The following is an 11,964-nucleotide window of genomic DNA, read 5'->3' as shown; positions in this document are numbered from 1 at the left end:
GGGTGGTTTCTAAACGTTATTAATAGGAACAGTTAAACAAAACAGCCCCGAGCAGACAGCACAGAGCTCCCACGCGCCCCTCTGCACGGCACGGCTCCCACCACATTAATCTGCACTCGTCTTAGTAGCCTGTCTGCAGGCTTATCTGCAGGATAAATTCCTCCGGGTGGGATTGCTGGGTCAGAGGGCAAAGGCATTTGTAACTTGGGCAGATAGAACGGCAGCGGCCTTTCAGAGGACTGTACCACTGTGAGCTCCCCCCGGCCCTGTGTGGCGGCTGAAGCCCCTTTCAGCGCTAACTGTCTGTCTCCCTCCCAGGACACAGGCCCAGCGGGTAACTCCGTGGGGAGTATTTCTAAGATGTGGGCTCGCAAACTGGCCACAGCAAGCTGTGCCACATGCAGGAGAGCTCCGATTAGAGCTTGGAGGCAGAACTTCCAGGCTATTATCTTGCGCAGATATTCTCCACATCCACGAAACCATGGCTTCCAGAGTCGCATCGTCCCGGAGCCACGCTCTCACCACTGCAGCTGAGCCTGGGCTGGCCTGGCGCCTGAAAGCTAAGCTCCAACATGCCGAGCCGCCCAACATGCTTGCCACTTGCCACAGATGCCTATTTAAATTTCTAACAATTAAAAAACTACAAATTCGGTTCCTCGGTCCCACAAGCCACACTTCCAGTACCCAGCAGCCACGGGTGGCTAGGGGTAAACATACTGGATAGCACAGATCTGGAACATTCCCAACACCACAGAAAGTTCGGTCAGATAGTGATGCTCTGGAGAGGTGACCCTCTGTGTGGGGCTAGTAAAACTAAGAATGCCAGTTAAATGTAAGGGGTGACCCTGGACTGGATCCTGGTCCAGAAAAAGACACGAAAGTGTCAACTGATGAAATCGGAATACGGTCTGAAGAGGAGTTAAGAGTACGGTATCAGTGTTGACTTCCTGGTTTTGAAAATCATGCTGTGATTATGTAAGATGTTCATATCTGGGGAAGCGGTATTGTCAAGTGTATTCAGAAATTCTTTGTACTGGTTCTGCAATGTTTTTTGTTAAGTCGGAAAGGATTTCAAAATAAGAATTTAAAATTTAAAAATCCTAAAACGAGAGAAAAAAAAGAGTATGTGCCTCCTGGAACCGTGTCACAGCATACAAATAAGCTTGGGGACAGAAACAGAGCTTGCCATAAGCGCAGCGTTCATCAAAAGCCAGTGAACGAGTGAAGGGCCGTCCGTTGCGCAAGTGGCGGTTGGAGAGACAGGAATGCGGGGTTTGGCACCTGACCTCATCAGCTGCAGAGCTGCTTTATCCATCCTGGGCCTCAGTGTCTTCTCTGAAAAGATGCCCGTTGGATCTCAGGGGACTGCTGTGACGCTCCGAGAGCTGTAAAAGACCCTACCTGTGGGAAGGCATTACCTGCGAAACCCGAACCGGCCCCCGGACCAGCGCGCGTGAAAGAGATGACAAGCCGGGCCTGCTGCTCCCGCGTGGCTGCCAGTTTCAGTACAAGCAGCTGGAGGTCTGTTAACGGTGATTTTTTTAAAAGCCCTTAAGTGGTGGTCCTCTTCTGTTCAGTGGCTGCCATTCTGAGGCCCCATGCCCTTGGAGGTCTGGCCTCTCTGGTTACATGGCCGTGCACCTGCTGGGGGCCCTCGGGTCAGCATTTGCTTTCTTCCTGATGCTTTCTGCAAGAGAGAAGAATGCTATTGCTTCCTGTTGCCTAAGCTCTGCCTCACGGGGCTGGTTTTATGTTTTAATTGCCTGCCGGTGTTTGTGCTAAAAGAAGATAGATATTTAAGAACATTTTGGAAAAAGAAAAAAGTCATCCCTAATTCCTCCTCCCCGAAATGACTGTTTTCCCACCTTGCCTGAGGCAGCTGGGAATTCCCCACCACACAGGGGCTCTCCTTTCTCCTCTCGAGGACATGCGGGCCATGTTTTCACCGTTGGGTCTTCGTGACTACTGCTGACCGCCTCATACCCCGTCCGGAGGTTGCCCCATAATGCACCACGCCAGTGACATTACGGTATTTAAGGCTCTTTCATCAGGAGCTCGTTTTGTTTTTAATGAGGGATTAGTACTGAACCTTTTGTCTCACTTGCCTGATGGTTCCACAGGGTGCTCAGAATCTCAAACCAGGCTTTTGGAATGGATAGACTCAAAAGGTTGTGATAGCCTCAGAAATTTTATTTATTTGACCAGACTGAACTGGTTCAACTCCTATTAAGCCAGTTCTGGCCCATAGGTCTTACTGTTTGTGGAAAAGAAGTCTGCAGGCTGTTCCAGCCTCATTCCAAAGAGAAAAAAAGCAAAGTACAGAGGGCCAGAGAGGAAGAGATGATAGCGTTGGCGGCTTCACGGCCGTGAGGGTGGCAAGCATCATCCGAGCCAGCACCCTCACGGCACGGATGGGAAACGGCGGCCAGGAGGCACTGGTTTGCCCAGGGCTCTGCCTGAATTCCAGTACACAAGGCTCGGACCAGGAATCTGGAAGGTTCAGAGTGGGTACCACAGCACTGTGGTCTGAGCAAATCTTCGGGGGCTCTGTCACATTCCAGGGGGGCCCGGTGCTGCCCTGAGCAGGGGACACTTACCAGCCAGGTCCCTCCTGCCAATGGCCACGAGGCCCTCGAACAGCGCTTTGCTGGGGTTCTCACCGGCTGTGGCCACGCCATGCAGCCAAATGAGCAGCATCCGGTGGCCGTGCTCCTGGTAGCTCTTGGTGCCTGAGGACCATGAGGGGAGAAAGAGAAGGAGCCAACCGAGCCCACCGAGGCACAGCCGCTTTAAGCAGGTGTCTGTGCTGCCCTGGATCACCCCTGCACCTGTCCAGGTGGGAGAGCGCCAAGGGCCCCACCAGGCTCTTCCCCAAGCTCCAGTGGAGCTCAGCCCAGAGATGGGGAGAGGAGGAGAGGGACGGGCTCGGATGGGCTGGGGGCAGGTTTTGTGTTGGGGACTCTAGAACTTCCCCAGCCCCAGGCTTTCTCCTGAGCATCCACCATGCATCCTGCTGGTGTCGCTCACGGCACTCGTGATCCCACGCCGCACAGGACGGTTCCCTCCATCTGGGGCTGCTCAGTAATCTGTGCCTTGCCCACTAGAGGTCCTGTTTTACCGACGAGAATCCCAGCTTCGTGCACGACAGGGGTGGCTATGTTCTTTCCCCTGCGCCAGTGGTTCTCAGATGTAAGTGCTCACTGGAAACCTGGGGTAGCCTTCCAAAAGAACACTGACGCCTGGGTCCCATTCCCCTCCCCAGAGATTCCGACCCACTCGGGTCTGGGCGCAGCCTGGGCACTGAGCGGTGTTAAGGGTTCCCGGGTGATTCCAACATACAGCCGTGTTTGAAAATAACTGCCCACATTCCAGAGTGGGAGCAGGGGGTGAGCGGGTTACTACAGCCTGTGGCGAGGTCGGTCTGCTCTCCCAGCCACTGGGGCCAGGTCAGGCCCTGTACTGCGTCCTCGGAATTTCTGGCCCAGAGCAGGCCCTTCCTCACGGTGCTGCCCTTGGCATAGCAGTGTCATTGGGCCCACTTATGCACTAGCCCTTGCCCCCAGCCCCATAATTTACCCGTGCTCCTTTTCCCTCTCTGAAAGTTCTTACCTGACAGAGGTTCCGTTTGGACTCCCTGCTCTATTCCACTAATTGGTGTGCATATTTTTCTGTCCACTATCTCTCTATGCTAATGATTTGCGCTTACATAAAAGGTTGTCTGGTTGGGTTAGATCTTCCTCACTTTCCCCTAGAATATTCATTTAAACATTCCCTCTTTGGGGCGCCTGGGTGGCTCAGTCGGTTAAGCGTCTGCCTTCAGCTCAGGTTATGGTCAGGGTCCTGGGATCTGGTCCTGCATCAGGCTCCCTGCTCAGCGGGGAGTCTGCTTCTCCCTTCCCCTCTGCACCCCAACCCCAGCTCATGCTCTCTCTTGTGCTCTCTCACACGTGCTCTCTTTCTCAAGTAAATAAAATCTTTAAATAAACGTTCCCTCTTTATTCTTTCAAGTGAACTCTAGAATCCTTTAGTCAAGTTTCAAAAACCTATTTTGATTTGATTAAAACTGAATCAGGGGCACCTGGGTGGCTCAACCAGTTAAGCATCCAACTCTTGGTTTCGGCTCAGGTCGTGATCTCAGCGTCATGATCTTGGGGCCATGATCTTGGGATTGAGGGATCAAGCCCCATGTTGGGGCCACTAGTTCTGTCTCTAAAATACATAAATTTTTTTGAAAAAATCAAAATTTTAAACTAGTTTGGGAAAATTGATGTCTACCTGAGACTTTCTAACCAGGAATACAGAATGTCATTCCACCTACCCAAGTCTTTTTTTATAGTTGAACTAATTTTTATTGTTTTACTCATATGCCATTCATATTTGTTAGAAATTACTGCAAAAGGAATAGCTTTTCAAAACTACTTCTATATATTTTCCCCACTTATTGATGGTACATAGGAATATCAGGGTGTCTGTATATTTTATCACATTTAGCCATTTCACTGAATTATTTTGAGTTTTTCAGTTGATTCTTCTGGACTCCTGTGTATAAGATCATAGTATCTGAAGTTAATAAATCTCTCTCTTCCAATATTTACAGTCCTTATTTCTGTTTCTGTTTTCTGCCTTAGTACCAGGGGCAACATTTTTTTTTAAATTTTGTTTGAGAGGAAAGAGAGCAAGAGCAAGAGAGCATGGGGGGAGGGGCAGAGGGAGAGGGAAAAGCATATTCCCAGCTGAGCAGGGAGCCAACTCCGGGCTTAATCCCAGATCCCAGGACCCCGGGACCATGACCTGAGCTGAAGGCAGACGCTTAATCGACTGAGCCACCCAAGCGCCCCGAGCCAACATTTCAAGCAGATATTAAATAATGGTGGCAATAGCTGGTCCTCTTCTTTTTATAGGGAGTGCCTTTAGTTTGGTGTGTGAATGATGGGTATCAGCTTGGGCTAATTCACGAAGAATGTGAAGTTCACAGGTCAATGGGGAGGGAGAGGCAGAGGGTACGGCTTGAGCAAAGGCCTGGGAGGATGGAGAGGCACGTGGGATGTTGGCAATGGCATGTGGCTTGCTGTAGTCAGGCTGTGGGTTGCAAAGGCTTTCCCTCCAGAAACACAGAAAACCTAATACACAGTGCCCCCACCCCTCCGCCCACTGGTCGCTCTGGTGTGGGGAGAGGCAGGGGGGTACCTGTCCACTGCTGCTCAATGGCGTGGACGTGGGCCTCGGTGAAATCCCAGCAATATGTGAGCTTCTTCCACTCGTGAGGCCGCAGGTCCCTGGAAGCCAGTCGCCACAGCACAGAGTAGAACTGCTGCCTTTCCTGCTGACGGTCCTGCTTAAAGGTCACGTTCTTTCCAGAAGGATCCCTGGGGTCCCTGCGCAAGAGGTGATCCTGGGGAGCAGATTCCAAAAGTGCAGCTGCACCTGAGGGAAATCCCTGCCAGGCTTTCCCTTGGGAGTCCGGACGGGACTCTGGCAGGCGTCCCAGGCCTGGGGCTTCGTGTCTGCTACTCTGGTTTCTCACTCTGTGTCTTGCTTTGACTTCTGGAACCCCAGCAGCTCACACTGTTCCTCCATCCAGAATTCCTTCTCTCACCTGCCTGTCCCTCAACCCCAATGCCACAGTCAAACCCCAATGCCACTTCTTCCAGGAAGCCTTCCCAGTTCCTCTCTTTCCTCTGTGTTCTTAACGGCACAAGTACCCTCGGAAGGGCTCCGCACTCTGGCTGACACCAGTCAAGCCAAGGATCAGGCACTAACTAGATTTGCTGAATCCCAACAAGTAGTGAAGGCGGGGTTACAGAATTCTTTCTCTGTAAAGCAGGGGAGAAAATGAGAAGTTACAAAAGAATTAGGTGAGAGTATAAGTTAAACCCACAAAAGCCTAAGCAAACCCCTCTAAAGGATGTGGATACAGAGTTCTGGTTGTTAAAAAAAAGCTCCGGTGAGCTCCGGTTGTTAAAAAAGCGTGGGTGAGTTCCAGCGTCTGCGGCTACAAATCTTACATCCTGGTCAACAGCGTCTGGCCAATCACCTGGGACGTGATGACCAGGAGACCGGCTCCCACCTGGGGAGGGTCCTCAGAGCAGTGTTCTCAGCTGCATCTGTACACTGGGATCACCTGGGAGCTTTAAGAACCCCAGTGCTTGGCGCGCCTGGCTGGCTCGGTCGGCAGAGCACGAGACTCTTGACCTTGGGGGTGTGAGTTTGAGCCCCACGCTGGGTGTAGCGATTAATTTAAAAAATACGATCTTTAAAAAAACAAAACTACCGGTGCTTGGTCCCCACACCGGAGATTCTGAATTAATTGGCCTGGGGGTGGGAGGGAGGTTTGTGATTCTAACTGCCCCGCGGCCTTAGCGTTGAGAACTTTTCAAGTCTGAGGTGTTAGAATTAAGCACAGAGATGAATCAATTCATCAAACCCTTGGTATTAATATTTTAGGGGTACATTTAGGAGTAATCTGTCGTAGGCAAAGGGGCTGTAATGTTTCTGAGAACCCAGCATGTCTGTGAGAGTATCTTATGATTCCTATTGAAATTTGTTATTAAATTGATTTTGAAAAAGTGATTTTTTTGAGTGGCAGAAGAGAAGCTTACTAATTTTGCAAACAATATTGGAATGTTTAAGATTTGAGATTTACTTTATGGGTTTAATTTACTGGATTTACTAGGATAATTTAAGAATTTAGGGGCACCTGGGTGGCTCAGTTGGTTAAGTGTCTGACTCTTGACTTGGGCTCAGGTCATGATCTCAGGGTTGTGGGATTGAGCCCCGTGACCTGCTTGGGATTCTCTCTCTTCTTCTCCCTCTGCCCCCACCTTCCTCTCTAAAAAATTTGAGAAGCATTTGAAGTGCTTTAAAAAAAATCTATTAAATTTAATCATTCAGTTTAAAATGTTTAAGATAGTTTAAGTTTAAACACGGGTCCAAACATTAATCAGAAACCTTCCTTGAAGGTGGAAATTCCTAAGATTCCTAAAATAAAGGAGTTGTATAAGTGGAATAAGATTTATAAAATGAATTTAAAAGTTTAAAGAAAACTAGGTGGGTTTTTTAAAATTTTATTTGAGAGAGAGAGAGCATGAACAGGGGCAGAGGGAGAGGGAGAAGCAGACGCCCCCGCTGAGCAGGGAGTGCACGCACAGCTCCATCCCAGGACCCTGAGACCATGAGCTGAGCCGAAGGCAGACACTGAACCGACTGAGCCATCCACACGCTCCAAGGAAAACTAGGTTTAAAAATTTGTAATAAATTCTTAATTTTTAAAATAGATGCAAAAATTATTTTCTATGTATAAAAACAACCACAAAGACATAAAAAAAAACCTCCCACCTGAGCCCCATTTGCTGACGACTGCAACAGCACGGCCTTAAACCTGCTACTCTTCTTCCGCAATTCCTCAGCAAACATCTCTAATCAATCCCAGCACACTTTCCTTCTGGGCTCGGAAAGTTGCCTGAATACAACACCCCAAGCAGCAATTGCAATCACCTGGAGATGGCAGTGAGCTGAAACCAAGTTGCCATCTCTCTGTTCATGCACGCAGGCGTGCGCCCATGCACCCGTCACCCAGGAGCTCTAACAGCACCCAGCACTAACTCCACACGGGCGTGGACCCCGGTCTGCCTTGTTTCAGTGTGGTTTGGGTGCTCACTCATCTCCAGATGCTCACAGACAACCCTGGTGGTAGGTAGACAACCTCTTTGGAAACTGGGGGGCGGGGGGGGGATGAATTGGTCAGGGCTGGGGTTCAAAGCCGGCCCCACCTCGAGCCAAGGCCGCTCCCTCTGCAACACGGACAGACCTTGTGCAGGGTGTCAGTACCTTCTCCCACGCGCGGAGGCGGTCAGCCTTTATGATCATGTCCACCAGGCTGATGTGGTTGCTGCGAGCGGCCACCGCCAGGGCAGTCTTCCCTTGCTGCAAGGAAGAAATAAGACGAAGGGAAGCCAGCGTTGCTACAGGAGGGGTGTGGGGTGGCCTCTAGCATCGGCTGCAAACGTTCCTGCCCCAAGAAAACGGTTTCCAGTAGTCTACCCTGCAGAGCAGAAAGGTTTTCTGGGCATGACGAGACGCGTGGAAGGCACAGGTGGAATGAGGCACTAATTCCAGCAACCGCCTCTTGTTTAGAAAGTCTTAGAGCCTATGAAACTCAGCCTGCATAACTCAACATCACCTGTGAAATATGGGGCACCTGGCCCGCTTCTCAGATGAAATCAGATCCCAGGGCAGGGGACTGGGTTCATGAGGTCACGTCTGCCCGCCCCACCCAGGCCCTTTGCTCCAGGCCTCCCGCACCGGGCGGGCCTCCGTCCCGGGGCAGGAGCAGCAAGTTGGGAAGCTCCTCCTCACACCTGGCCAGCGGCCCTGAGGCCCAGCTCAAGGCAGGGAGCCCCTCCCTCAGGGCCTATTCCTGCCCCGACTCTTCCCCACACCTTCCCAAGGACTGGGCCACCCGTGCAAGCCCCTTCCCTTCTGGAGCCTGTGACCTCCTTGTCCTTATACCAAGTCCTCAGCTCATCTGGAACCTCCCGCCACCTGAGGGAGTAGCCAGCCCAGAGGCACAAGAGCCAGGAAGCTTCCCCGCCCCTGTCCCACACGTAGGGAGCTGTGGACCGGTGATGTGCCAGCCCTCTGCTCCTTCTCCCCCTCCCCACCTGGCGACTCAGGAGCTCTAAGTCTGAGGCACCATGACACAGAAGACAACCCCCTCACAGTTCTAGACCGGCAGAAGGGCAGGCCAAGTCCTGAAGGACCTCAGAGGAGGAAGGGGAAGGTGATGGAGGAGCAGGAAGGGTTCCTGGTGGAGGCTGCATGTGAGCTAGCATATGAAGGATGGGAAGCCTCGAACAGTCTGAGAGCAGGAGGCATTAGTAGCGTCTCTGGCAAAGAGTGAGCCATGAAAGCGTGAAAGGAGGCTGAGTGGGAGCACACGTACCTTGTCTCTCAGGCTTAAGTTAATCCCTGCGACGAGGACCATCTCCGCTATGTCCTGCCTGGCGTGCTCAGCAGCAAGGTGCAGGGGCGTCTGCTGCCTCTGGGAAGAAGCCAAGGGGATAGGGGAGTAGAAAAGCATGTACAAGTGGCCCAAGGCTCAAAGCCAGGACAGGTGCAAGGCAGGTACACTCCTAACTGGGCCTTAACAAGTTTCTCTAAGAAGTTACGGGAGAGAGTAAGCTGGGTTTAGTCATAAACCCAATACCAGAGAAAACTTCGCAAAAACAAAATAGCAGAAAGAACAAAGGAAAAAATACCACTTGCTAGCTCAGGAAGACAACCTCTGCAACGATCCCAATATATTTCTTCTAGTCTTTAGAATGCTTTCGGTTTGTTGGTTTTACATGACATCATCCCATATATATATTTTGCATCCATGTTTCTACCCAACACGCCCAATATTTTTTTTTGAACATACCATGTTTGTGTGTTTAACCTACATAAATGGCATTGTGCTATGGACTTTTTTTTTAATTAATGATTTTTTATTATATTATGTTAGTCACCATACAGTACATCCCCGGTTTCCGATGTAAGGCTCGATGATTCATTACTTGCATATAACACCCAGTGCACCATGCAATACGTGCCCTCCTTACTACCCATCACCAGCCTATCCCATTCCCCCACCCCCCTCCCCTCTGAGGCCCTCAGTTTGTTTCTCATAGTCCATAGTCTCTCATGTTTCATTCCCCCTTCTGATTACCCCCCCTTCTTTATCCCTTTCTTCCTCTACCGATCTTCCTAGTTCTTATGTTCCATAGATGAGAGAAATCATATGATAGTTGTCTTTCTCTGCTTGACTTATTTCACTTAGCATTATCTCCTCCAGTGCCGTCCGTGTTGCAGCAAATGTTGAGAATTCGTTCTTTCTGATAGCTGAGTAATATTCCATTGTATATATGGACCACATCTTCTTAATCCAGTCATCTGTTGAAGGGCATCTCGGCTCCTTCCACGATTTAGCTATTGTGGACATTGCTGCTATGAACATTGGGGTGCATATGGCCCTTCTCTTCACTACGTCTGTATCTTTGGGGTAAACACCCAGTAGTGCAATGGCTGGGTCATAGGGTAGCTCAATTTTTAACTTTTTAAGGGACCTCCACACTGTTTTCCAGAGTGGCTGTACCAACTTGCATTCCCACCAACAATGTAGGAGGGATCCCCTTTCTCCACATCCTCTCCAGCAATTGTTGTTTCTTGCCTTGTCCATTTTTGCCATTCTAACTGGCGTGAGGTGGTATCTCAGTGTGGTTTTGATTTGAATTTCCCTGATGGCTAATGATTTTGAACAACACGCCCAATATTATAAACGCTGACGGACACCATTTTTAACAGCTCCATAGTAGTCTACGTCTAGCCCATAACCTACCTGATCACTTCTCTGTTATTCAGTATTCGGGCCATTTCCAAATTGAAGATTGATAAGCAGTAAATGTCTTTGTGCGTGAGCGTTTAACGTATTTCTTGAGGCTCAATTCACTGAAGCCCAGACACTGATCGTTTTGAAGGCGTTGCTGTATCGTGCCGAGTTGCTTTCCACCGCTCGTGGTTGTAGGTGAGGCACTGAGGACTACTTGGTCAGGGGGAGGACTGCGGGGATGGGGCATTAAAAGGACTCCTGACTGAGCACAACTTCAGGTCTCAGAGGCCTCTTGTGACACAAGACTGCCCGACTCACCCCGTCCCGGGAATTTTCCCAAAGGAAAAAAAAAAATCAACGAAAGGACATGGTGGAACGTAGGAAGATGTTTCCTGCAATTTTATCCGGACCATGGCAACAACTTGGAAACCACCAAGATATTCAAAATATAGGAATGGTGGATAAAATGACGTTACCTTCAACAAACATTCACACAACTTTTTTACAAGTTAAAAAAGGAATTTCTCAACTCTGAGCCGTGCTAGGAGATCGCAGCCAAGCCCTGCCAGCCTGGGAGGGTGCCCAAAGGCTCCCTGGGGCCCAGATGGTTTCTGCAACCACTCACATTGTCGGTGGCATCCAGATCACTGCCAGGGTCGATGAGGAGCTGGACCAAGGCGGGGAAGTTATGTTTCACAGCCAGGTGCAGAGGGGAGGCGCCCTGCTGCGGGAGGAGACATATGGATGACTCACTGGGTCCCTCCCAGGACTGCCCAGCACAGGTTGCTCGGCTGGTGCTGGGGGATGGACGTAGGGAGGGATATATAGATATGCTGCTTCTAGGTTCGGCCCTTCTTGCTCCAGAGGACATGGTGACTCGAGGAAGGCTGAAACCCTGGCGTTTCTGCATCCTCAAGGTGGGTGGGCGCCTGAAAGACCCAAGTTTGAGACCTTGCTATCCCAGGAACTCACTACGTGACTGTGGGCAAGTCATTTCCTTTCTCTGCTACTCTTCTTCTAACAAGTGGTGTTTCCTAAGGTCCCCTCTAGCGACACTTAAAAATTCTCTAATATCTCATTGAATCCACACACGAACCTAGGAAACGTGTATAGGAATGGTGTTATTAGTATTTTCATCTTACAAACAGGAACACTGGGTTCAGAAGACGTAAGTGACTTGCCCCAGAACTAACAGGAATCTTGTGTTATTGGGACTTTCTCCCCCGAGCACCTAGGTAGGTGCCTGATTACTGTTCATGCATGAAAAGAATGAATGAGGGTCAGCCAGGACCTGAACAGTGACCTCACAAGACCAACACATACCCAAGGCCTCGTGCAAGCCTGGAAGACACCTTTGTCAATGGTCCCCTGTGCCCGCCCCCCTCCTGGCCACATAACAAAGTGGAGATAATGACACATCATCTTCTCACTTGGTGATATAGTGACACACACATAGGGAATAGTACAAAGCCAATAAAATCGAAAAACACTCTCATATTGAGTATAAAGATTACAGAACACACACAATGACAAAAATGTCTACGACCAACGTCTATTGTAGTTTAGGCCAGAAAGTTTAAAAAATAAATAAATAAAAA

General features: G+C 49.9%; 1 protein-coding gene across 1 annotated transcript in view; it reads right to left on the bottom strand.

The window, feature by feature from the left end:
- Window positions 1-2,537: 2,537 nt before the first annotated feature.
- Window positions 2,538-11,964, bottom strand: part of ANKDD1A (ankyrin repeat and death domain containing 1A) — a 40,233-nt gene continuing 30,806 nt past the window's right edge. The window contains exons 10-14 of the mRNA XM_057303766.1: window positions 10,992-11,090; window positions 8,942-9,040; window positions 7,828-7,923; window positions 5,188-5,392; window positions 2,538-2,729 (exon numbers count right to left, since the gene is read on the bottom strand). Coding sequence (XP_057159749.1) covers window positions 2,551-2,729; window positions 5,188-5,392; window positions 7,828-7,923; window positions 8,942-9,040; window positions 10,992-11,090 — 678 coding nt within the window. The 3' untranslated portion in view covers window positions 2,538-2,550. The remainder of the gene's footprint in view (window positions 2,730-5,187; window positions 5,393-7,827; window positions 7,924-8,941; window positions 9,041-10,991; window positions 11,091-11,964) is intronic.

Source organism: Ursus arctos, unplaced genomic scaffold (genome assembly GCF_023065955.2).
Source record: "Ursus arctos isolate Adak ecotype North America unplaced genomic scaffold, UrsArc2.0 scaffold_28, whole genome shotgun sequence".
In the NCBI taxonomy this organism is placed as follows: Eukaryota; Metazoa; Chordata; class Mammalia; order Carnivora; family Ursidae; genus Ursus; species Ursus arctos.
The sequence above is the reverse complement of the archived record's forward strand: the minus strand, read 5'-3'. Positions and strand labels throughout refer to the sequence as shown.